The sequence below is a fragment of the Acipenser ruthenus genome, chromosome 5 (genome assembly GCF_902713425.1).
Source record: "Acipenser ruthenus chromosome 5, fAciRut3.2 maternal haplotype, whole genome shotgun sequence".
In the NCBI taxonomy this organism is placed as follows: domain Eukaryota; kingdom Metazoa; phylum Chordata; class Actinopteri; order Acipenseriformes; family Acipenseridae; genus Acipenser; species Acipenser ruthenus.
Genome location: NC_081193.1, coordinates 25,989,565 through 26,015,296, shown reverse-complemented (window position 1 = coordinate 26,015,296; position 25,732 = coordinate 25,989,565). Strand labels below are relative to the sequence as shown.

General features: G+C 38.9%; 1 protein-coding gene across 9 annotated transcripts in view; it reads right to left on the bottom strand.

The window, feature by feature from the left end:
• Nucleotides 1-14,621: 14,621 nt before the first annotated feature.
• Nucleotides 14,622-25,732, bottom strand: part of LOC117402906 (ras and Rab interactor 2-like) — a 92,014-nt gene continuing 80,903 nt past the window's right edge. For all 9 annotated transcript variants that reach the window (XM_034004530.3, XM_034004538.3, XM_034004533.3 and 6 more), the window contains 4 exons: nt 23,216-23,521; nt 22,688-22,819; nt 19,166-19,329; nt 14,622-18,865 (listed from right to left, as the gene is read on the bottom strand). In XM_034004530.3, the coding sequence (XP_033860421.3) occupies nt 18,545-18,865; nt 19,166-19,329; nt 22,688-22,819; nt 23,216-23,521 (923 nt within the window). In that variant the 3' untranslated portion in view covers nt 14,622-18,544. The remainder of the gene's footprint in view (nt 18,866-19,165; nt 19,330-22,687; nt 22,820-23,215; nt 23,522-25,732) is intronic.

The following is a 25,732-nucleotide window of genomic DNA, read 5'->3' as shown; positions in this document are numbered from 1 at the left end:
CCCATTCCCGTACAATACTTGCAACACAAAACAAGACATGACAAACGAACAACAATACAAACACAGAATCCAGCAGGATGCCATTGTCTGGGTCGTTACAATACGTTTCAAGTGCCATTGGTGTCTGTAGTTGGTAGTTATTATACATGTATACCATGTATGTAACACTTCATTATATATTTATTAAGCTTTTAAAATTATGATAAAACTCACTAACCCCAAAGTCAATTTCTTTGTAATTAATTGTTCGCTGAATTCCTCTAATCATGCATTTTCTCTGTTACTCTTTGGCTTCCGCGATAAATAAACTCAGCATGATTAGCCACCGAACACTTAGTATTATAAGAACATTGTATATGCATACAAATGTGTGAAGGTGAAAGTGTACATTGTACATAAAGTGTGGGGGGAGTCTGACAACATTACAAAATACGTTTAGGTAAAATCCATGTCAATGATCAAGATAATGGCTATATAAAGTACCATTTGTAGTGATAACCACCTGCCACATCTTGTAGAACATACTGAAAATGCAATAACTGGTGTCACATGTTCTCAGTAAAGAGGCAGGTTAAGAAGAAGAAATTCAGGGTCTGTTACAGGTATGTTTGAATCCTTGATGGTATACAGTATACAGAAATCAAGGTATGAGGAGGCCTTCAGGGTATCTTAAGAGATATATTTATATACAATCAGATGTATACAAATCATTTTATTAAAGTACTGCATTATAAATGTGACAAAAACAATATAAAGTTATAAATAGATGCATATGCATACATACACGTAAACATTTTGCATATCAAATGTTGAAATACACCCAAAAGAACTGTCATTGCTCAGAAAAAATCAAGCACATCTAATTTTTGTGTGAATGTGATGTGTAATTTTTTTCCTTTTAGAATCTCTTGGAGAAAGTGAAGACTCAGGAACCAAGGAGAACAAGAATGACAAAGGAAAACTTCAATCACATTTTTTGCAAAGGGTATGTCAACATAACTTCTTGCTATGAGGTGTCCTACAGTTAACATAGTAAATTGTACTGTATGAGGTATGACAGGAAAGGAGGAGGGAGAAGAAAGAGCAATGTGCAACAATAACATGGACTGCCTTTGCCTGGACAGTTAATTCTGATTCATTAAAAGTTGGGATTAATTTATCTGCCATAGATAGTAAATGCGGAAGGGAGAGGAGGCTCATCGTGGGAAACTGTGGCCCCCGAGGGAAGAACTGTAGTTTCCGACGGGGTTATAATGCCTGAAGCCGCAGGTTCATCCCGAGGGACCTTTAGTTTTCCACTATGAACCGTGGTCTGCTGTCCATATTGATTATACAGATCAATCAAGAAAATAAGTTTAGTTTAGTCCCTGGGCGTCATATTTGTTTACATCAGCAAATGTTGGATTACTTTGAATTTTAGGTCAGAAAACACTGAAAGTGAGGTTTTTATGACGATTTTAGTGTTTGGAGCGTCTTTGTTTTGTAGTATATTTTGTAATTCATTTTCTGTTAAGGATGCTGTGTGGTCACAGGAGGCTGTGTGGTCCAGTGGTTAAAGAAAATGAGACGTAGTTGTAAGTGACTCTGCAGCTGATGCATAGTTCACACACCCTAGTCTCTGTAAGTCGCCTTGGATAAAGGCGTCTGCTAAATAAACAAATAATAATAAGTCTCAGAATCCCTCCCCTTTGAAAAGGGGCTGGGGACTGACAGCGAGGTTTTAACCAATCACATGACAGGGGGAGAATTCCAAAAAAACTATTGCCCGCTGTAGTTCAATCTATGTTTGGTCATGTGAAGAGGTTTTAACCTAGGGCTTCCCAACTCTGGTCTTGGGGACCCCTTGTGTCTTCTGATTTTCATTCCAACTTAGCTCTCAATTAGTTAACTGAACCCTAATTGAACTAATAATTTGCTTAAGAAGACCTTTTAAATTGTTGTCAGTTTAATAAAAGTAAAACACAAAAGCCCTACTTGAGTGTGTGTTTGCATTTACTTTTTCCAAAATACTTGTTTTATTTCTTTTTAGCAATATGGATCTCTGTTACTATGGGGCATGACACATTATTAATAAAATACAGTGCATGGTGGGATACTATCGTATTCATTTCCACTGTTCATTGAGCTGCTAGGAACTGTAACTGAACTATTTTAAAAGTGTGTGTACGCATTAAGCCTGACTAAGCACGAAACGGTACTTCAGTGTGGACGTTTTGAGCTGGATTAATTAAAACGTTTTTGAGTAGGGTTCTCGAGATTATGGATGGTTATAGGATGCATCCCAAGGACTGCCAGTGCCATACCAGTTTCTGCAATATCCTTTTATACCCTTTCCTTATTATCAGTATTCTTACCCAGGGGTGACAGTTAGGTAGATAAATGGCTATATTTCTTCAGATCCGTGTAAATATACTGTTTGAAAAAAAAATCATATGTTAATTGTGTATTGGAATTTTTAAGCGTTAAGCATTTAGTAGTAAGAAAGGGGAAAGTTCTATTACTATAGTAATTTAGCCGATAGTACAGCAGTATAAAGTAGATAAATAGTTAGCTGATGTCACTGTGAGTATTTTCCTTCAAATGAGCCCTCAGGTATAATACATTTACCATGGAAACCATAACTGTGCGGAAATGGGTACTCTGTCAGTTCAGGAACTCCTTGCCACCATGCAGACATGGACAGCTTCCACTGGAATCTTAAAAGGATTTTTTGTTGTTGTAGTGTGTATTATGATGTTCTTAAAGGATACATGAATGTAATTGCTGAAATGAACATTGAAAGTATAAATATTAGCGAATCAGATATTAAGTATTAAGTAGCCTAAAGATACTGTTCTGTAAATGTTTGGGACAACATTTATTTTTATGGGGGAAGAGTATAATACCATAGATAAAATGAAATACATGTCAATAGTACGGTCCTGGAATCTCCCCCTGTTTGGAACCCCACTGTGATTCCATGTGTTGATTTGGACCAGGGTTCTAAACAAACTGTCGTTTTTGGGTGTGTGGTGTAAAAAGAAAGCACTGTATGTGTTTGTGTGATACTGTTACAGTTCTGTGAACCGACAGCAAAATAAAAATACTGACGAAAAGAAACAACAATTATCTACAAATTAATGTATGTAACATACAAACCGGATTAGGCTGTTAGGAAAATAATCTGGTCAATCGCACCCAGAAAAGAAAATCAGCAATCTGAAAGGCCATAGTATGCTGCAAAGCAATTACAGCACAGATATTTTCCAGCCAGGTCTCACAAACCAAATACAAAGTACATCTGTTGCCATATATAGTGTAGGGCTCTGAGAACCTTCAGTTTCCATGATAGTGAAACACTGGGACTGCCCAGTCCTGAACAACTCCTTTAACAAATATTGGGAATATCACAGCACCAAACACATCAATAGCAGCAGAAATATAAAAGACAGTTTGCCATTCTTCAATAGTGTTCTGCAAAAACAAAGGACATAAAAGTAAGTTCCATACAGTAGGTAAATAGGGACTGCTAATGGAGTACTATAGTTATTATATGAATGAGGATGGCCGAAAAGCACACAAATCCCTGAAGGGGAGGCAGAATTCTACTTTTGTAGTATATTAATTTTTTATGATATATTATACAATAACCGGACACTGCTTTCCCATCTATGAAGGTCAGCCGGCTGAGAAGACAACAGTAACTAATGACATCTGTTTTAAAACCACTGCTTATTGATGAAACACGTCACACCAATACTTAAGCCCTGCTCTCAGAAAGTTTACTCTTGCAGTGGGCTAGAAATCATATTTCAGAAGTTGAAGTTGTAGTTTAATAGTGACGGCATGTCAGCAGTTATAAGGGTCTTAAAGGGAACTGAAAAAAAAACAAACCTGAACTAGTTTTTCAATAATAACAATATACCAATACGCTGTGTTGATGACTGTGATTACCCAGCACCGTCCACGTGCTGACTCAAGATATTTTTTTGTTTCATCATGTACAAGAGTTTAAAAAAAAAAAAAAAAAAAAAGTGTCTGCTGAATAGTATTTAACATACATTATGTTTTTAAATTCACTTTTCAGTATTTTTCTGAACAATTTATGCCATCCACAAATCATACTGGATGAACGGCGATGCACTTAAAGAAATAACTATCAAGCAGCCGTCCATTCAAATTCTCCTCAGCAGCTCCTCAAGCACCATGAGTCATAGATTTCTGGTATGTTTTATTTACTGTATGTCTCGAGTCTTCTGTATTACCTCCAGCAACTTTTTGGTTGGTATCTTAAGTGAAAGTATGGGTGTGGTCCGTGTCATCAATTAAACAAAAGCTAAACCAATTTGGTAGTGGAAAATGGTTCTTTTTTACTGGACAACACAACTACTAATGGAACTTAACTGACAAAACCATTCAATATCAAGACAATAACTCAAACCACACTCTCTCCATACTACACAGGGGAGCTTAATTAAGGCTTGGACAAGAGCTCTTAAAAGGACTTTCAGACTTCCTTCATCCACGTTTCTGTTGACATTCCCTGTAGCTGCTGTTCAGAATAGCCCCATGGTGACCTTGTTAAAACTCTTACACTAGAAAACAGCTTTTGCAATCAGCTATACTGTACATCTACAAAGAACACTTTGTGAAACCTAGTACTTTATATCTGAGCAATATTTACAATAAAATAACTTATCTGCCAAATAATTAGGGATAACCATTGCATCGCAATATTTGAACAACCTAACCAAATCATTTTAATGCTATTTCATCAGTGTTTCATACATTATGTCCTTGGTAGCTGTCCTAATAAATTTTTTATACACCAATGTATAGGCTTAATTCAAACGAATCTAAGTTATTTTTTTAAACATATATAATAATTATCTTAGTAAAATACATATGAAACCCTCAACAGCTGTGAATAACTACATAAAAATATAAGTATGACATATATACAGACGCCTCCACTATATCTCTGCCACCAGAGTCATTCTTCCCACACAGGAAAATGAAGGGTTTTAAGGCTTTTAATCTTAAAATATGCTGGAGTAAGAAAAATATTCACACTTAAACTTACATGGTGGAGTTATGCAATAACATAGAGAATTATGAAAAGAAATGCACAGTATACCACAGGCATGCAATTGCTTTCATATTTTGGTCCCTTTTGATTGTTGAAATGACTTTTGTTGGTGGCTGAAATCTCATTCAATGCCAGTGGAATACATTAAGTACCCTGGATTAACAACTTTATTTTCTTTACAGAATAGATTTAGCACTCACCTGCTGGAAATCCTTTCAACAGTTTGAGGAGACTGAAGTTGTGTTACAGTCTAAGGTAAAACCTTTCAAGTTTAATCATTGAACGCAAAGTCAAACGTCAGTGTCATGGCAGCTTTTTCAACAGCAAACATTGTAATTAATTGTACACACTATAATTCATATATTTTCTACTTCGTTGAGATCACAATTCAATTGAAAATTATTTGGGAGTCATTCCTAGCAGTTGTACGAAGACAATACCATCAAAAGTTCTTAAATGTTAAACAGTGACACCTTGTGGCCATAAAACTACACAGGATTTGCTTTCCTCTGAAATTCTTTACAAAAAGAGGACAAAAGATTGTTGTTCTTAAGATTCTAGATTGTTATTCTTGCATGTATATATATATATATATATATATATATATATATATATATATATATATATATATATGCATAAGCATAAACAAATATATTTAAATATGTATAGGTGCATAAGATATTCATTGGGCATTATTTGAAAACTACATAGAAATATTTAAACAGAATAAAGTCGGTGGATATTTTGATCAGGGTTGGGGTCAATTCCATTTTTTTCAATTCCAATTCCTTTTTAAAATCAATTCCCTATTCCAATTCCCATGACTTTTTAATCAATTCCAAGTTCTTCAAAGGCATCTGAAAGACTTGGAATTGCAATTGATTAAAAGGTAATGGGAATTGGACTTGACAAAAATGGAATTGACCCCAACCCTGACTATGCCAGAGTAGAGTTACTGGAGATAAATTAACAAAAAGGAATTTAAAAATTCCTCCACACTGGCTTAAAAAACTGAAAAACTCAAAAACTGATTTGATCCAAGTGATTGATGTTAAAGCCAGACATAGAGAACCCTCCCAGTGCAGACGAGACAGTCAGAAAAGCAAGAGCTAGGATGTAATTGCAGCCTTTATAGCATGCAGCTACCAGAAACACCGCAGGACCAACATTCCTAAAAAAAAAAAAAAACATTCACATAACAAATGCCAAGAAAGCCATTTATACAACTAATGTATCGATCATGGGAGAGGACAGGTGATTTAAACACAAGTATGTGTGACATGTTGGTGTTTCTTTGTTTTGGTCAACCTGCTGTTTATACTGCTGTATAACTTACCTATTGCTGTGCACAACTTGCACACTGTAGCTGTGCTGTACAAACAAGTCTCCCTCATGTAATCTGCTATATGACCACCCAAGAGCATTACCACCAAACAGCACAAATATAGCAGTGCAGACCAGAAGCCATTCTGAAAAAAAGAACAAATTATTGTATTAACTATGACAACATTTACCCAGTCATATAGTTCTGAATGATTATGGGTTCTATGCTACGATTGAGATTTTTATCATTGTTCCCCACTTCTGGACTGGAGAGATAATGTGATATTGTGACATTGCATCTGTGTTGACTACTTGCTTCATGATAAATACTGAAGCAGGTCAACAAAGTTGAATAGTCACAATACCATATGATTACTGTCCAGAAACAAACCAAACATGCATGCATGAAAAATCCACACAGGCCTGCAAGCAAGATGGCAGACAGATTCACCAAAAGATAACATTTAGAATAATCATTCAATATTAGAACATAACTTGGTAACATTCAGAATAATGCAAAAAAACTGGTTAAATAATAAAACAAATCTATCATATATATATATATATATATATATATATATATATATATATATATATATATATATATATATATATATATATATATACACACACACACACACACACACACACACACACACACACACAAACACACACACAAAATGTACTGTAGAAGTCTTAAAACACTGTCTACTTTTGCCAGAAACTCACTCTATCAAAACAACTGGTTGTAAGTGATATTATTAAACCCACTTTTAATAATAAGCTGTGTTTAATTAATTTACTTGTGTAATTAATGTAATTCATGTCAATAATTGAGTGTCCATTGATTGAATGTGATTGCTTATGTATTGCTGTGTTCCCTATTGAGACTATACCGATGAAGGCTAGTTTTGCCGCTACGCGTCGGTAGTCTCTGTTTGTTTTTTTTAGAACATGCTGGCTTCGTGTTCTATTTTTAACATTCCGTTTTTGGATATGCCCCGTTTAGAAAAGTTTTTTACTTATAAGTTTGTAAGAGTGCCTTGGTTTTTGGTAATTTGCCTGATGAATTAATAATTTAAATCTGCACGAAAGCAATGGATACAGGTATTTTTTCACCCATATTTTTTTTTTTACTAAATAATTAACAACAACTGTCTTTCATTGTGTGTGACGTCAGTAGCACGGCTCGGCTCTGCAGTGGAAAAACAACCCAGGCTCTCGTTAACCGCACAGTGAGGGCTCGGTACGGCCCGGGCACAGCTTGGTTGTACAGTGAAAAAGAAGCAATAGTTACCTCCCACATTGAATGAGGGTCAATATGAAACCGGGGCATGTTCTGATAATATAATTGGGAGACAATATATTGCGAAATAACAGGAGAAAGAAATATGTAATCGACCCAAACCTCCCCTCACCCCGCAATATCCATCCGGACCTTTTTCTATTTAAATAGATCAGACACGACGCTTAATTGGGCAGTTCAGTTCACGGACATTTCAAGACATTATATTATAATTACTCATAATAAGGTAGGTGATATAGAAACCGCAGGGTCACACGGGGCGATTTTCTCGTCAGTGATATGTCAATCTTACAAAATCGCCCTGTGTATTATGAATAATCTGTCGCCTGTGAGGCGCGACAAGTCGTCAGTGAATAGATCGCTCGTAATCAACGCGCAATGGTTGATATCACATGATAAAAGTAATTCATAACGACGATGAAAAATGGTGTCTATAGATACATGGCAATGGTCAGTTGAAAAATTAATTGACCTGTATGAGAACTATCCCTGTCTATACAATACCAAAACAAAAGAATAGCATGATAGCAATGTAAGGAGAAAAGCAATAGAGAAAACTGCTGCCGAAATTAACATGACAGGTGGGTTTTTGATATTTAGAGGTGAAAAGTGCAGTCCGGTTTAAACCGGTCAATATGTTAAATTAGAAATTATATTTTTAAATAACATTAAAAAAAAAATACCGCTATGTATATTATCTTTCTAGACTACTTCTATTAATTATATAGTTTTTTTAAAAAATGTTGTATTCTAAATAAAATAATTACTATACCAAACAAGTCATAGTGCATCTCTGTGTATGTATGTTAAGCGAACATGGTGTATACAAAGCAAATATTGAAAAGTATGCGATTCACATAAAGCTTGTAACAGTAGCCTATATATATTCTAGGGTCAGACGATCAAGTTTTCAAAAAGTTAAAAAAAATTGAGAACACATATGTGAAAGAAAAAAAGAAAGCTGAAATGCAAAACAAGTGGCAGTGGTGCAAACAACAAACCCAAGTGGTGCTACTTAAATAAATGTTTTATTTATTTGGAAAAAATCGAAGCAGCCATCTTAACTAGACTCAACCGGAAGTCCCCTGCGTAGTGTGTTTACAATTTGACATACCATTCTGGCCTTTAAATCACAGACACAAAAACTAGGAAGATTCTACAAAGCTGGTAAATTGCCAAGGCTTCAATATAGCTATGTAACCCATAAATAATGCAGCGATACAAATGCCTAAACAATTGTGTGGTAAGAGAAAACCCTAACAAAACTATTTTAATCAGGACACTGTTAAATTAAATATCAGTGCCAATATGACACAAGCAAATAAAACGACACTGTTCTACGTTAGTCCATGTGTATTCCTTAATTAAATCATCAATATTGTGACTATAATACTGCCTTTGACCCGACATTACACTGCCCCCTGCTCAAACACTTCCCGGCCTAGGAAGAACCTGCTTCGCTCTGGTAGCGGAGGGGCAAGTGGTGCGGTCTGACAGGGCGTCCGGTGGTGGTCTGCGGGCTTGGTAAGCCCCCAATAGTCGGGTACTGATTTGAGGGCGATGCAATGTGTCATCCACTCTAGGGGCTGGGGACCACTTTCATGGGGTTTCAGGGTGGCCACCAATCCCAGACCCCCGTGCCAGTTCTTGATGGCCGTCCCTCCTGGGTCCAGGCTTCCTTGGACCGCGGCCCTTCTCCACACAACGAGGCAGAGGCTAGCTCGTACAGCCCCAACAGCAACCTCAGCACCTGGCTGTTTGGCGAGGGCTGGGTGCTGCAGCCAAGGCGCAGCACCCTCTCTCTCAGGTGGCGGCACTGGACTCTCTACTTGGGAGTCCAGCGGCGCTTTCTCTCAGGGGCTCCGGTGATGCTAGGCTCTCTCTCAGGGGCTCTGGCGAAGCTGGGCTCTCTCTTGGGTGCTCTGGCGATGCTGGGCTCTCTCTCGGGGGCTCTGGCGATGCTGGGTTCTCTCTCGGGAGCTCTGGCGATGCTGGGTTCTCTCTCGGGAGCTCTGGCGATGCTGGGCTTTCTCTCGGGGGCTCTGGCGATGCAGGGCTCTCTTTCGGGGGCTCTGGCAGTGCGGGGCTCTCTTTCGGGGGCTCTGGCAGTGCGGGGCTCTCTCGGGGGCTCTGGCAGCACTGGGCTCTCTTTCGGGGGCTCTGGTGATGCTGGGCTCTCTCTTTGGGGCTCTGGTAGCACAGGGCAGCCTCTCACAGGCGGCGTGGGGCACTCTCTTCTTGGTGGCGCAGGACACTCTCTCAGCGGCGGCGCGGGACGCTCATTGGCAGCGGTTGTGGAGCAGAGCTCTCTGGCGGCTCTTGGCCAGTGGCTGCGGGCCCTCAGTCAGCGGCTGTGGGCTCTCTGGTAGCGATGCTTGGTACTCAGGCGATGGGCACACCAGCCGTGGCCACCCTGGCAATGGTGCAGGGCACTCTAGTAGTGACCATGCTAGCAGTGGTGATGGTACCAGCAGTATCAACGCTGGCGGTGGCGGTGGGCGCTCAGGCCGTGGCTGTGGTGTTAGCTGCTCCTGTGGTGCCAGCTGTTCCTGCTCTCTGCTCACGACCTTAGGAGCCCTGAAAAGAGCTGGTGCTTGCGGCGGCGGTGGCTGTCCCCATCTTGCGACTATTTCCGCCCAGGGCTCGAGGAGCTTCAGCTGCATTTCCTTCGGCATGGTGGGGCAGTACACAGCGTAGTGCCCATACTCTCCGCAGACACAGCACACAGTGTCCAAATAGTCCCCCCGGTAGTTTTCCTTGCCTTCCTCCTCCTCCTGTGTAGCGTGCAGGCGTGCGGGGGATTCCAGCGGTGGCCACACCTCTCTCTCTGGCACTAGAGCGGGTAGGTGCTCCCTCTCCGGCACTCGTGCAGGTAGTATCTCTCTCTCTCCGATACTGGAGCTAGCACCGGCTCCTTTGTCTGCTTCTGGGAACGGCCACCCCTCCTCCACTTTCGTTTTCGGGTACACAGCTCACCTCCCTCTTGGCTCAGGAGGGGACAGTGCACCTCCTTGTGTCTGAACTCCCCACAGGCAAAGCACCAATCCTGGTCCTCGAGGCCACCAATGCTGTCCTCCAGTCTGCTATCCCAGCGGATTCGGGGCGGGTCGGGGCTCCAATGGTCTCAGTGGTCTATCATCCGGGCATTCCTTGCAGTCTTCGTATCCTGCTTTGTTCTGACACCAGTGTAGCAGAGGCGTAATCTGGTCCGCAGCGGAATAAAAAAAGATAACACAGGATGCAGCTCAAAGCAGTAAAAACTGCTATTTTTATTAAATGTTAGAACAGCTGATAAAGGGACGCTTCTCTCCCTTTAGATGCACCTCAGCTCCAGGACACACTCCCACAACCACATGCAGCGCGCAGGCTCCTGCTTATTGCTCATTGGCTGGTATTTACAGTGACTAATTTACATAACTTCCCACCATTCTCACGCACAGTAAGCCCGCCGTGGGCAGAGCACACATTGAACCGGCAGCAGAGCCATTCACAAAAATACAGGCAGTACAACTCATTCACATATAACAGTAAAATAACAGACCTAATCACAGAAACAATGATCCCATTCCCCCCTCAAGTTCAACACCAAACATACAAAGTCCCAGTCTTTGGTTGCGTTTGACCCAACGCTATAATACTATACGTTACTCTATTGAAAAAAGCATATATCTATTTACCCTATGCAGTTAACATATTTGTAGAATCATTATCATAGTTTTGTATCTGTGGTTAAGGCAGTAGTTGCAGCTGTTCTGTTTGCGTACAAGATGGATTTTGTGTTTTTTGGTTTTTCTTTTTTTACATCTGGAGTTCAGGGCTTCATACACCATCGAGTTAAAACATTTTTATTTATTTTTTTGCTGGTGGCTGAGGTGATTGAAACACCTTTTCTATTAAAATATAAGGTTATTGGCTGAAGCTGTTTTGCTTGAGACTAGATTCTCATTGGTTGCCTTTTTGGGATTGACAGTTGGCAATTCATCTTTCAATTCATTCATTCGTAGGTCAATCGTGGAGCAATAGATTCACCCAGAAGCCCATCAAGCCTTTCGTATGGATGAATTGACTAATTGATTTATGAATTGCTGCACGAATTGATGAATTGACAAATTAATTTATGAATTGATGGACGAATTGTCAAATTAATTTCTGAATGACGGACGAATTAATCTATGAATTTGTGCATGAATTGATGAATTAATTGACAAATTAATTGATGAATTGACAGATTCATTGATGAATAGTTTTGGCACAAATGGCACCCCTTACTCACAAAACTGATTCCACTGACAAAATTAGCCCCAGCCTAATACTGGACAAACACTTAAATCATTTTGATCAAAGCTTGATCAAAATAGATGATCAGCTGGAAAAAAGACAATAGCTAATGGTCTAGGGGGGTTTAACATTGTTTTGAAAATATTGATTGACACTTGCTGTATTTTACAAAACACCCCTTATTAAAATTGTACATTCTGCCACTATTTTATCACTTTGTGGTTGCCTTTGAAATATTAGGGCTTTAAGCAAATAGTATGTAGTAACTAACCGGATTCTCTGCTTTTGATGTCTAGTTTGAGTCTTTCTATAACAATGCAAATAATAACTACCTGTTGAGCATGGGAACTATGGGGTAGTAATATATTGTATTTCTAAAGTAAATCAATAACATGTTCTGCTATGTTGTTATAAACTGTGTGTGAACACTGCCTTAGACAGCTCTGTATAAACCCGTTCACAGAAAGTAAAAATAGATTGTGGGAACAAGGAAATCAGCACCACAAACTTATTGGAAAAACACACCATAGTACTGGACCCCTGCCATGGTTGCTAATGCCTTTGAAACACCTTCTTTGTTGATGGCTGAGATGACTTCACCAGGCTGCACTAACTAAACATGACTCCTGATCCCATGAAAACATATTTTTAATGATATCTAATGTGGACCGTTTGCTCATTTTCTGGAATGTTGTAGCAACAGGAATATTCCCCTTAAACTTATCTGACCATATCAAAATCTAGGTGGGAACCTCAAGATCCGCAACCATGTATTGCAGTATCTTATAACTACCTACAAAGGGGTCAGAGTAGTTTTCTCTGGTAGCTATTAACAGCTCTTACTGTATATCTTATTACCTTTTCTTACCAGCAGGAGGCAGCATGGCCCATAACAGGAGTGCAACACCCAACCGCACACAACAAGATTGATTTAAGTAAAGGATAGCAATAAAAATTATGGTAAAAGTCATAAAAACTGTGGTGTACCGTTGTGGTAGTATTAGCGCATAAACAATGAATAGCAATTGAAATGGTCAGTTTATCTTGTGTAATTTAATTTAGCTTTATGACTTACAAGCATAGATATGGGAATAACAAAAACATGTTTTCACTCAAAATCTCTTCCTCTAAGCCATGCTTTCTTGGTTTAATTATAATCCACCTTTTGAATGTAGTGATGAACAGATTTGGAATGCCCATGCAAAAGCATGTACATTTGTTAAAATGGTGACCAAAGAAAGGGAGTTTTTTGGGTTGTTGTCAAGGTGTCATCCACCATCAAAGCCAAGAAACTTGTCCTTCCAAAGATGGAGAATGACTTTGGAAATAAGCTATTTTGTCAGAGCTGGGCTGAAAGATACTTTGTAATGTAGGACTGCTGCTTTAATAATAGTAATTAGGCCTACTGAACTATAACTACCCTGTCATTGCCGCTGTGTTCAAATGCTGAAGCAAAACCACAAGGAACTTATGGCTAATGGCTTCATCTCTGATACCTCAGAATGTGATTGAGTGTTTCAAGCAATGGATTATGGACCCTGCTGATAATCAGCAATGAGGTGGTGACTGGAACAATTCATTGGCTTTTTAATGGGCACACAGAAGGTATATCAAATCCCAGGCAAGGTTTACAGCAAATAGCTAAAGTTTGGTGTTAGGAGAACAGTTGACTTTAGAACTTTACAATAACATGATTTATTATGGAGTTTTGGTTTTTAGATCAGCTTAAGCAGTTCCTAAACTCTCCAGACCCAGACAGACCAGAGCACACCAGTGCTGGTGGTGACTGGAATTTCCCTCAATAGCCTGGGACCCAAGGGTTAAGTAGATGGTATCCTATACAGTAACTGCATCAGTGGAGTGGTAGTAAAATATTACTGAGGGAATGGTATCTATGTATGTTACTGTGGTATCAGCTTGCTGTAAACGGAAAGATTGGCTCCTGCCAGACACGCAAGCCAAACATACTCAGACACGCACACACATGCAAGACAAACACACATTGTACTGTAGCTCTTTTAAGTAAAATGTATTCATTACTGATAACAAGATATATATAATGATAAAATAAAGTTGGTAAATTATATGATCTGGGTTGGACTCTTTACGTTGTCCCAATAATAGTTTCCTTCCCCCAAGAGGAAATATAAGCTCTTTTTGAGGAAAACAAAAAGGCATTTTTGCCATGAATGAGACAGTTTTTTGTAGATCAAAGGAAGCTGCAAGTCTTCTCGGATTTCAGGGCAGCGATTCGTCATTCAGGTGAAACCGAAATGCACCTTGGAATATGTGTGCATCCTGTTATCATGCCAGCATTGTCGGCTTTACACTGTTGGCTTTAAAACAGCAACCGCAAGAATGTATGTTGTAGCCTTCAGAGAAAGAGGCTGGACAAAGGCACTGAAGCTTTAAAACCGTATTTCCTGTACTGCAAACTTGAATTCTCACCAGATTCTCAGATGAAGTTAACCTTTGTAAGTTAATATGTTACGTGTAGGGCATCTCTTATTGTTATAAGTAGGGCTGTATTTTTTCATGGCATTTCACCTTCTAAAAATAGGTATTTCAAGATATTTTACCATTAAACATAATATTTATTAAAGCAGAGAAAATAGCAATCACATTTAAAATTGATATTTATTTTTAGTTATTATACAACAAATGTTCCTAAATACATAAATGCTTACCTGGAAAACAGTAAGCGCTAATTCGTAGAATATTTCATTTTTTTTATGTCCACATTTAAAGACATTCTATTTTCTCCATCAGTGAATTATCAAACAAAATAAAAACATCAATAAATAACAATAAACACATGAATTGTCCCCTTCTTGTACTGGACAAAGTGATCTTTAGCAGAAGTATTTCCGATCTTTTATGCAGCTGGCGTCTTTTTCATTGAAGACCTTTTTTGAAGAAATCGTGCAGCTCTATGCAGTGTGTTCAATAATTTCCCAGAAGGCTGCCAGGTTCCTAAATGCAGTAAAGAAGATCACCTGGTTTCTATTGGCATGACTGAATGTGGCCAGTCTGTGAGAGAAGTTGCCTGGAGAATGAGATGTTCTGCTTCACAATCAGCAGACTAGTCAGAGAAACCAGGAAACCGGCTCTGTGAGGAACAGGCCATGTCCTGGATGGCAAAGGGTCACCACACTGACCCACCACGTCGTGGTGAGCGTTATACCGACTGTTGCCAACTGTCCTTGAGGCAGTTTTTCCGTTCCTGCAAGCCAATCCGGAAGTGTCGATTTTCCAGCAGGACAATGCAAGACCACACAGTTCTAGGATTACAATTGCACGACTTCAAGAAAACAATGTTGAGGTCTTGCTGTTGCCAGCTTTTTCTCCTGACCTGGAGTCCAACAGAACATCTGTGGGACCAAATAGCCAGTGCCATCCACAGGAGACAACCACGACCAGCCAACCTTCGCCAGCTGGCTGCAGCTGCACAGGAAGAGTGGCGGAACATCCCACAGCAGTCTATCCAGAGGCTGATCAGGTCTATGCGCCAACGCTGCCAGGATTGTGTTAATGCTCAGGGAGGTCATACCCGATACTAACTTTGTAATGTTTTCATTTTGACAGTGTGTCACGTTTCATTCTGAAAACATATAATGATTCTTTGATCTGTATTTTTGTTCACATTTTTTGTGACTTTGTTTGATATCTATGTTTAAAATATTTGATTAAATCCATTAGACCTGAGTGTTGCGTTTCTTTTGTGCATCAGTATATACGACTTCACACATTTGTTATACAACAATTTATTACAGTATGTGCAAAATTCAAATCTTTGAAGTTTACCACAATACACATATTACTAAGGAGGGTTTTCAGGCAAGCTTTTCGTGATACAAATGCCCAATTTGTTACAATTGTACACAGCGAGTCAAGTAGAACAACTCAGATAATTCCACATGTTTTAAAACCACACATTTCTGATGTAAGAAAGAAACAGACCCTGATTCAAAGTGATCAGGGACTTCTCAATGAAATTACATTTTAGTACAAATATTAAAAACAACCCCATGTTTTAATGTGTATAAAAACAAGTTACAAAGGTCTGTGAAAAATCCTGCACAGATAAGAATTATATAACAAAACTCAATTATAAACAAAACGCCTCATTTAATACTAACTCCTATCATACACAATGTGCTAAAACTATTCATCTTACATTTCTATTAAACATCTAATAGGTTGTCCTATAAGTTTTAATTGTAAATGCAATTACAAGCTTAGTGTTTTTAATCATGGTTTCAGCTGATCCATTTTCCTTAGTCTGTTTCTTACACCCCCTGCACCCTCAACAGCAGTCTTCACATGCAAGTCTCATTCTCTTTACTTTCTACCACTTCTGCTTCACCTGATACAAGCCACACTCAAACAACAACAAAAAGCATATTTTGTTGTGAATAAAGAAAACATTATTTTTAGAATGCAATTGTTTTCATTGGAATGTTATTTAGAGAAAACATTACTATTATGCACTTTTTAGCTTTACTGTATGTTTTTCTTTTGTTTATTAGGAGTATTCTTTGCTTAAGTCAATACAGGAAGCTGTGAATTACTAATTCCAAGCAGACTAGATGAATGACTCCAAGGTGACACGGATTTGCGTCATAATGACAGGGAATGTCGTTGTGTGTGTTTCTTTTGTCCCTAACTTTTTGTGATGTTTACAGTCAGCCAGTCATTTCAATGTCATTATTGCCGGTGTCTTTCTATTGCTAAGTTTAAATTTTTTTGTGTCGAGTTTTTTTTTTTAATTTCATCCGTGCTTGCCTTGAAAACATATGGTGCCAGATTTCTCAAAGTCTTTACCATAATGCAATTTCTAGGATTCTTTGATAAATGACTTTCAAACAGTTAAAACTAGTAACAACCCAGACACTTCTTATTCATTAAATCAAACTTCTGCGTTTATATTTTACTAGTATCAGAAGCGATTTTGTTGCTGTATTTTGTTTGTTTTTAAATCTCCCCTTCACGTGTACTCCACTACTTTCCTTGACTTCCACTCAGACACCCCAATGTTTTACATGTAAATTCCCTGCTCAGGCAAATGGTCATACTGAAAGGTTCAGAAGTTAATCAGTGTCAGGCCAGTGTCTTACACAAGAGGCTATATAGGTCTGTATAGCAAAGATACAGTTCATTCAAGAACCCTGTTCCTGAAAAACCTCAGTCTCAATACATCCATGCATTGAGGCGTACAACATTATATGTGTATGCTCTAAGACCAGCAAGAGATTTCTGCTTAACCCTTTAAAAACCAGGCTTGAGTTTTCTTAAGACTACACTCATGGTATGACTACACTACGTGATTATTGGTTATGAGTCGTATATGCGTTAAACTGGGGATGAGCTTTACATTCTCTGCAGGGCATACTTGTGTACTTGCTTATGCTATTTTTGTTACAATATTCACTGTATTAGATTTTTCAAAATACTGTTTCCACTGCACGTTTCAGAAACAATGAGAGACCAATAAGAATAATAAAATTGTGATTTGTGATCTGTAGTAAACATTAATCTGCAGTTTGCACTCATCTATGACTTCTATTTCTGTCCGGATATAAACCGTTGTTTATTTAATTTTAAAAAAGAATCCCAATGCTCAACAATCAAAATACAGTATATAATATTTCATATTATAAAAGACATTTAAGAGCATTAAAATTGAATACCAATTGTGTTTGTGGTGTCAGCACTAGGTCAAAAATACCTGGTCTTTAAGGGGTTACAGATTTTAGAAATGTTACAAATTACCAAGACAGTTTACCAGCAACTGCAATTGTTTCTAACAAATTTACAATATTCAGTTGACATAGCTGACGTTTTCCTATAAAAAAAAAAAATGATGTCCTCATGTTAACAGTCTTGAAGGATGAAACCCATCCGGAAATGCAAATGGCCTGATGCACTGCATCAGGAATTCCTTCCACTTTTGGAGAATGTGGGCTACCAAAAAAATATCAGGATATCAAATAACAGCAGTATAAAGGGATAATGTTTCAGGAGCTTGAACAGTGCTATTATTGTTCTTCTCTTAAGATACGCAATCCTGTCTCCCCCCTGCATCAGAACAGTGTAACTAAACCCTAACATTGAGGGTTCTTGTTCAAGAAAGAGAAATGAAAGCAATGCATTGGTGTCCTGATACAGAACGCTTCACCAAATCCAATGTCTGTATCCCGCCAGCAAGTTGCACAAACATTTAGGTAAGAAGCAAATGAGGGCACAGGTTCAGTCCACCTCTTGACAACACCTTGAGTCATGCTTGAAGGTTCATGGTTTGAGATCTTGACACTTTGTAGCAGCTCAGGCTTTCCCATCCAAGAACCAGAATTGTTCGTTAACAGAAAAGTTCTCTAGGTGCCACCCAGTGCCAATAATCAATTCCTGAATTAATTACCAGAATTTAAAAAAACAGCCCCAAGGTATTATCTTGCTTACCCAGATACCAAGCCATTTCCCCTGCCTGCAGAAAATAGAAAAACTTCTTTATGGAGCTTTTTTAAATTACGTAACAAAAGATGTAGCTGTTTGAACAGTTTGGGTGCTTGTTAGAGGAAAGTGTTTCCGTTCTCTTCATCAGGGGGAATGCATATCTGAAGGTTTGTGGGACGTTTGTAGACAAAATGGAAGGGAAGTGGTTGGGGTCTGCTGTGTATCTCTGCTTTGATTTTCTGTGGGTAGGTGTCCGGAGCTAGCTGCTGGCTCGTCTCCTCCGTGATGAGGAACAGGGCGTAGGTACTGGGGTCCTGAACTTTGAACTTGTCGGCACACACCTCGCACAGCTCCTCAGTGGTTGCGTACGGTTTCACCACCAGGGTCTTGGCTGTACAGCCACTGTTTACTTCTTGGAAGGCCACCCGCAAGTAGTTCTGTGGAGAGAGAAAAGAAAAATGTGTGTAAGCAGAGCAGAACAGTCAACATCATTGTACTGCACATGGTGAGATCTCAGAACCCAAGAATCTAGATTCATTGAGCCATATAAAACAATACAGCTTCTTAAGAAAAAACAAAAGGGAATATAAAAAAACAAACATTAGATAAGAATAACTGTATCCTTAATGTTTTGCATATCCACTCCCCACTAGGAACTGGACGATATGCAGATCAATACAACATGCAAAGCTGACTGCTTAAAAATGAAACCTTCGTGATGGAAATCAGGGAGATACCTGAAAGTCGTCCACAGTAGGGATGGTCCGGTTGGTGGTCCTCCGGCGGTGCCACTGGTGCAGGGTGTTCCTGGTCTCGGAGCTCAGTAGCCTGGCTGCCTGCTCCTCCTGGAAGTTCTTGATCAGAGACATGGCTCCATAGGCACTGGTCAGGTAATACCCACCTGGAAGAGAAATCACAATTGATGGGTATACAGTATATCCTTTAGAATTTGTAACAGCCACATGCAAATTCAATAGATTTCATAGCTAATATGATTACAGCCTGGGATTGATTAATAAAACTTGAACTCACCCTTAGGTTTAGTGTTCAGACAAAATACACTGACAAAGACTTCTCGCTGAAACATCTGTCTAATTTCATAGCACATACTGTTTTGGTACTATATAAATCTTGGAACGGAGTCATGAGAATTTTAAAACACAAGAAAAAATGTTGTGCTACAGGCTTGGGCCACAGCGACTCCTACTGGCCTAAAGGAGACCATTCAAATAGAACTCTTGCCTCCTGGGTAGAGGTCTTCAGGGGTCCAAATTAATCAACCCGACCCAACCCGATGTAAAATCCTTGTTATTAGACCCAGATCTGACCCGGCCCGAAAAAAAAGTGGAATGCTTTTCCTTTCCCCAGCTTAGTATATACACTGACTAGATACAGTATTAAAGCAGTGTTTTATTCCAGTCAACCTGGAAATCTGGCTGAACTACAGACAGTGTTTATCCCAGGGGTGCCCAATCCTGGTCCTGGAGGGCCGGTGTCCCTCCTGGTTTTTGTTCCAACTGTACACTAAACTGTACACTTCTAATAAGAGCTTGATTGGTCCAATTAAGTAATTTAGGGGGCAGCTGGAAAAAAAGCCAGGAGGACACCAGCCCTCCAGGACCAGGATTGGGCACCCCTGGTTTATCCTATCATGAACCTACACAGAGGACTGTAAAATGAAATATATGTTTGTGTAAAAGACACAAAGATAAATACATTATATCTGAAAATCAAATGAACTGAAGTGCCATCTCATAAATGTGTGATTTTATTACAAGCTTAACACAAGAGCAAATAGAATTGAGATGTAAAATTTGTGTTTTTCTTAAGTTTTTCATTCACATCCTTCATAAACAAATCCATTACTCCGACTTTTAAGAATGATCTAAAAGAAACACCTTCGATATGGGTCACGTGTCTGCTGCTGCGCTCTGCAAGCCATGTCATGTGCTAATAGGGGAAGCCAATCCATGCAACAGGAATTCTAAACAATGATTTTTAGGACCAAAGAGAGCCTCTTTACTCGTAATCGACAGTTTGTGTATTACTGAGTAAACAAAATCAGACCTGACCCAATTTTGCACCCGAAAACTTGTTCGGTACGGTCTTGGGTCTTCGGGTTCGGGTAGACCCATGAAGACCTCTACTCCAGGGTTCAGAAGATTGGCAACATCCACTTTCCAGTTTACCAAGTGAAATCTGTCAATTGGCTAGACAGCGTGAGCTGAAAACTCACTTTCACATACATTTTTCAAGTATAAGCAGGGGACAAATTGAGGAGAAACTGAGGGTAAAGGTTTTTGTGAATAGGACACATGTTGGTTGCAAATGATAAACAGAAGGTAACATGTTGTTCTGCACACTATTTTAAATTTATGATCGTTGTTCTGCTCTGCCTCTATTTAGGACAGCAAATTGTTCTTCATAATTCCAATGTTTGGCCTGGTATTGTTACTTTATTTATTTGCTGCATTACCACTTTGCATTGTGCAACTTGTTTGGAATGCTGTTGCAGCTAAACACAAGGCAATATTGGATTTAAATGGAGCTAAACTATTAAAAAATGTACAGCAATCTATTTATTGTTTTCACGGTGCTGCGCCAGGGGAAAACAAAAACCTGTTTAAAATCACTATATCTAATACTAAGGTCACCATCCCACATCTTTCCTTCATCGTCTTCTATCAGCACCCTTTGGCTTACTCCTCATCAGGCACAGACAAAGTGTTTGGATTCTGGTTTTAATATAGCTCTTTCATCTATTTCTGCTTCAGAATCAGAGAAAACTCGGAGGACAGTGGATACTGAGCATGCAAGTACAACAGCACCGGTCTGTTTTTGTGGCACTGCTCTCATGGTCTACTCCGTGAAAAATCAGCTAACTAAATATCTATTAAACTCTAGAGGCCACGGCTAGGCAACCTCTGAAATGCAATACAATCTACTGAGTCAATTTAAATAGTGCACAGTGAGATACATTGATTTGTATTGGATACACATGAGTGTCAAATACCAGTGGCTGCTATTATTAGAGATTGACAACTATGGTACTTCTACAGAGAAGTCAGCTTCCTGTAACCCAGGGAGTGTTTTGCTTACGCTCAGTGGAACATCTCCCAGCAGCAAAGAGGCAAATATTTCACAGGGTCTCAAGAAGTCAAGCCATACACTTGACGCCACTATGCCATTTTTCAAGGTCCAATGAGTAATATGATGGGAAAATTGACATGGGACTAAAGTGACTTGATATTAAGCCTGAGCTGTGATACACATCAAGTTATCTTGGCTCTTGCTGCGGGGGATTCTATTGTTTCCACGTTCCAAGTGCAGTACATCATGCTCCTCAAGGAACGCCTTGATAAATGTGAGATAAAGCCCAGGAAGGTAAGGGGTTTAAATTATGCTTAAACAAATCTTTTAAGTTCCAAACATTGACAGGATGTAATAACTTCAGTTCTGTCTGAACAGACTCCCAGATCATTAAAATATGTCGGCCTTCCCATGGAAAAAAAAAACAAAGTAATTTCCGTTGTAGTTTGGTTGCCTGCCACTGAATAACACAAGGAGCAACACTTGTTATTTCATTGCAAGTTGCATGATGTAATTCGAGGCAGCAGTGTGGAGCAGTGGTTAGGGCTTTGGACTCTTGACCAGAGGGTTGTGGGTTCAATCCCTAGTGGAAGACACTGCTGCTGTACTCTTGAGCAAGGTACTTTACCTAGATTGCTCCAGTAAAAACCCAACTGTATAAATGGGTAATTGTATGTAAAAATAATGTGATATCTTGTAATAATTGTAAGTCGCCCTGGATAAGGGTGTCTGCTAAGAAATTAATAATAATAATAATAATAATAATTCAGCTTAACCATATCCCTGCTGATCCTACTTCCACTAATTACAATGAGTTGTGGGATTGGTAATAACAAATTACATGAAACCACATCACTTTGTAACTACTGGGGTGCCTTACAAAATGGAAGTTCTGCCATTGTTCAAACTGACATGACTTTAAAACAAACAAACAAACAAACAAACAAAAAGTTTATCATGGTTCCTTTTGTTTATCTGACTCACTTTTTGTGAAATATTCTTACTTTTAAACAAAGAAGGAAATACTTCTTGCATAGCAACTAATAACCGTGTGTTTAGTATAGCTGACTTTTAAAAATTAATGGATCTTTTAACCAGAACAAAGAAAGTTTGTCCCCGTCTTGAAAGATTAACACACTCAAAACTTTCAGTGAAATTCTTTCCCATACCTTCCCCATGCAGCAGTGAGGGGTCAAGGAGTTCCATCATGTACTCAATCTCAGTGTCCAGCTCAGGCATGTCACACTGAGCCAGCACATAAGTCAACATGGGAAGGAAGTCGTCAGCTCCGTACATTCTCCCTGTGAACACAAACACAATCAATGGCCCCATCCCAAATCTGCTTGCATGACGCCCTTTTTCTGAGAAACATTGAAAAAACACCATCTGAAATGGCCATCTTTACAGCTAATGATGTTGTGCGTTTTAATTATTTAAAATGCATTATGCTGTAATGTCAGATGCAACATCTCAGTGGTTGACTTTAACTTAATTTTACAGCCGAGTTGGTCAAAGTACAGAGTCTGCAGTTCCATGAGTGACAAACCAATGTGTTTGCCCAGTTGTCCCACAACCTTCTATACTGTAAGACTAAAACTGCGATACCGATTGGTCTCCCACTGTGTTTCCATTACTAGCAGAGTGTGTTTAACCCCATGTAGAGCCCCTTCATGCATAAAGGAAGCAGCAGCTCCTACCTGAGTTGTTCTCCATGACAGTGTAGATGAGCTTGCAGACCCGCAGGAACAGCGTCACCTTTTTCTCAGGCGAGTACATCTTCTGCATGGTGACAAACTTGTGGCGGATCTTCTCGATGGTGACCGAGTCCGGAGCTGTCGCGTCCACCCCAAGTTCCTGGGGCTTCTTCTGCTTGGCCAGCAGCAGGTTCTCCTTCAGCTGCTTCCAGGAGCCACTGGCTATTTGGAAGTCCTTCAGACTGGCTTCAATGTGGCTCTTGAGGGGCTTCAGGATGCACTTGTGCATGGCCTTCTCCAGGACCACGTCTGTAAAGAGAGGAGATGGACATGGAATGAGCTTCTACTTTCAAAGGACCAGGCATTTTCTGGGTTATCACTATTATTAATAATTCATGGTAGACTGCTGAAGTTTGAAAGTCCGACCAAAAAATAACAAAAAAAAACTGAGCAGAGACTGGCACCAACCATTATATATTAACAAGTCAGTGTTGAGAAGTAACAAATTCCATGTAATGCTTTACTGTAATCTGATTACATTTTTCAGTAACTTGTAACTGTAATGGTTCCTGTTTCAGACAGGTAACAAAATGTGGTAAAGGATTACATTTTAATGTGAAAAAATAACGTAGTTACTTTTCATTTCATTTAAAAAAAGGGCTAAGGCTAATGCATTATATAGAAATTAGTGATTCCTGATTATATAGAAAGCGATTCAACAGTGCAAGTCAAACATTACAAGTCACATAAACGTGCATTTCATATCATCTCTGCCTGAGAAGTAACTATTTTTTCAAAGTAATTCTATATAGTTTTATATCACATCCATATTTAAAAGGAGCTCCAGTAATGCTACAGTTAGAATAAATCACCAGTCATTCAAAACGAAACTCAATTAGTTTATTGCATGCCGTAAAAACATACAAAAACCACGCCCGATTCGACTTTAAAAGTCAAACCAGACTGCTGTTATAAAATGTATAACTACTTCAATAAAAAACAGGAGGCTGTCTGATTATATTATTTTTGAGTAAACTTGCATTAAAGGCGCCATCCAACAGCAGTGCCCATGTTACAACCAAATAAAACTGAATTGGTAAAACACAACTCAAAAGTCAACGGTCATGCCATGAAAAAGTAGTCAGATTTAAGTGCTACTCCACTGTAGAATACTGTAACCCCCTCCCTGCTGGCTGCATGTCAGCAGCTGGCTAAAGGCTAATAAGCTGGCACTGCATGGCTTATAAAAGATCACAAGGACATTTTATACACTGAATGCTGACCATATCCCCAGTACCAGGACTGAACCATGATTGAATATATGATCAAGGTTCTTTCAATGTGGCATTTATTTTGTCAGATTTGTCAAGTGTGAAATATTTCTGAATGGAAACTGTGTTAAAACATCTTCAGCAGAAATGCTAAAGGTGCCCCCATGGTTTTAGATCATCCTCATCAATACTCAATTAGCCTTTTAAGCATATTAATAATCTTCTGAATTAGTGTATCATATTACACACAACATCATTTGTGGTTTGTTTTACAAGAGGAAACAGGGCACACCGTCATACAGCACACCTCCAGAGACCAAAATAGCACGAGACCACTGGAACCACAAACTACATTCTACAGAAAGATTTTGAATTGCTGTACAAACATCATGGAATAATATTCTTTAGATGCAAAATTATTAGATGATCAGAGTCTTTTTAGAAGCACTTTTTGCTAGAAAAGTAGGCAGGGAAACTAATGATCTAAAGCAGCAAATAGAGGATCACACATAACACACATTAGTGTCTATCAAACAGAAATTAAACATTGGGGAAATGAGTTGATATTTAACAGCATGAAAGCATGGTGAATAATCGGTTAGTGTGTTCAAGTTATATTTGGTAAAGCATGATAAATACACTGGTAAACCGTGCTATATGATCAGTATAAGCAGAATGGGAAATCTGGAACATTACACGGCAAATTTACCATGCTAAACTTTTATATTATATGGTGAGAATTGTCTTAATATAAAAACTTATGTATGTCCAATTTGTAATTGTTCCTGATGACAGAAAATAAAACTTGTTGTTACTTTTAAAGGGGATTTAGGGCTCTGGTTTCATTATCTTTACTTGCTACCTGCTGTAAACAATCTAAGGCAGTAAAATGTCTGTAAATACAGAAGCAGGTACACAGTCTGATATAATAAAAGATTCCTTATGTCTAATCCCTTATAGTTCACTCACACAGTTACTGTTCTCATTTTTTCCCCCTGGAATCTGCATCAGTTACACACATAATCTACTTTTCCTCACAAAGGTAAATTCCAATGTTTTTTCAAGGAGACTCCCATTTTAAAAACTCGTCCTAACACACAATAGAGGTGGTGGAAATTACTGACTGCAAGAATGAAAGTTTGTTTTGAAATAGAAATACTACTACTACTACTACTACTACTACTACTACTACTACTACTAATAATAATAATAATAATAATAATAACAACAACTTTTTGCTGACATGTTA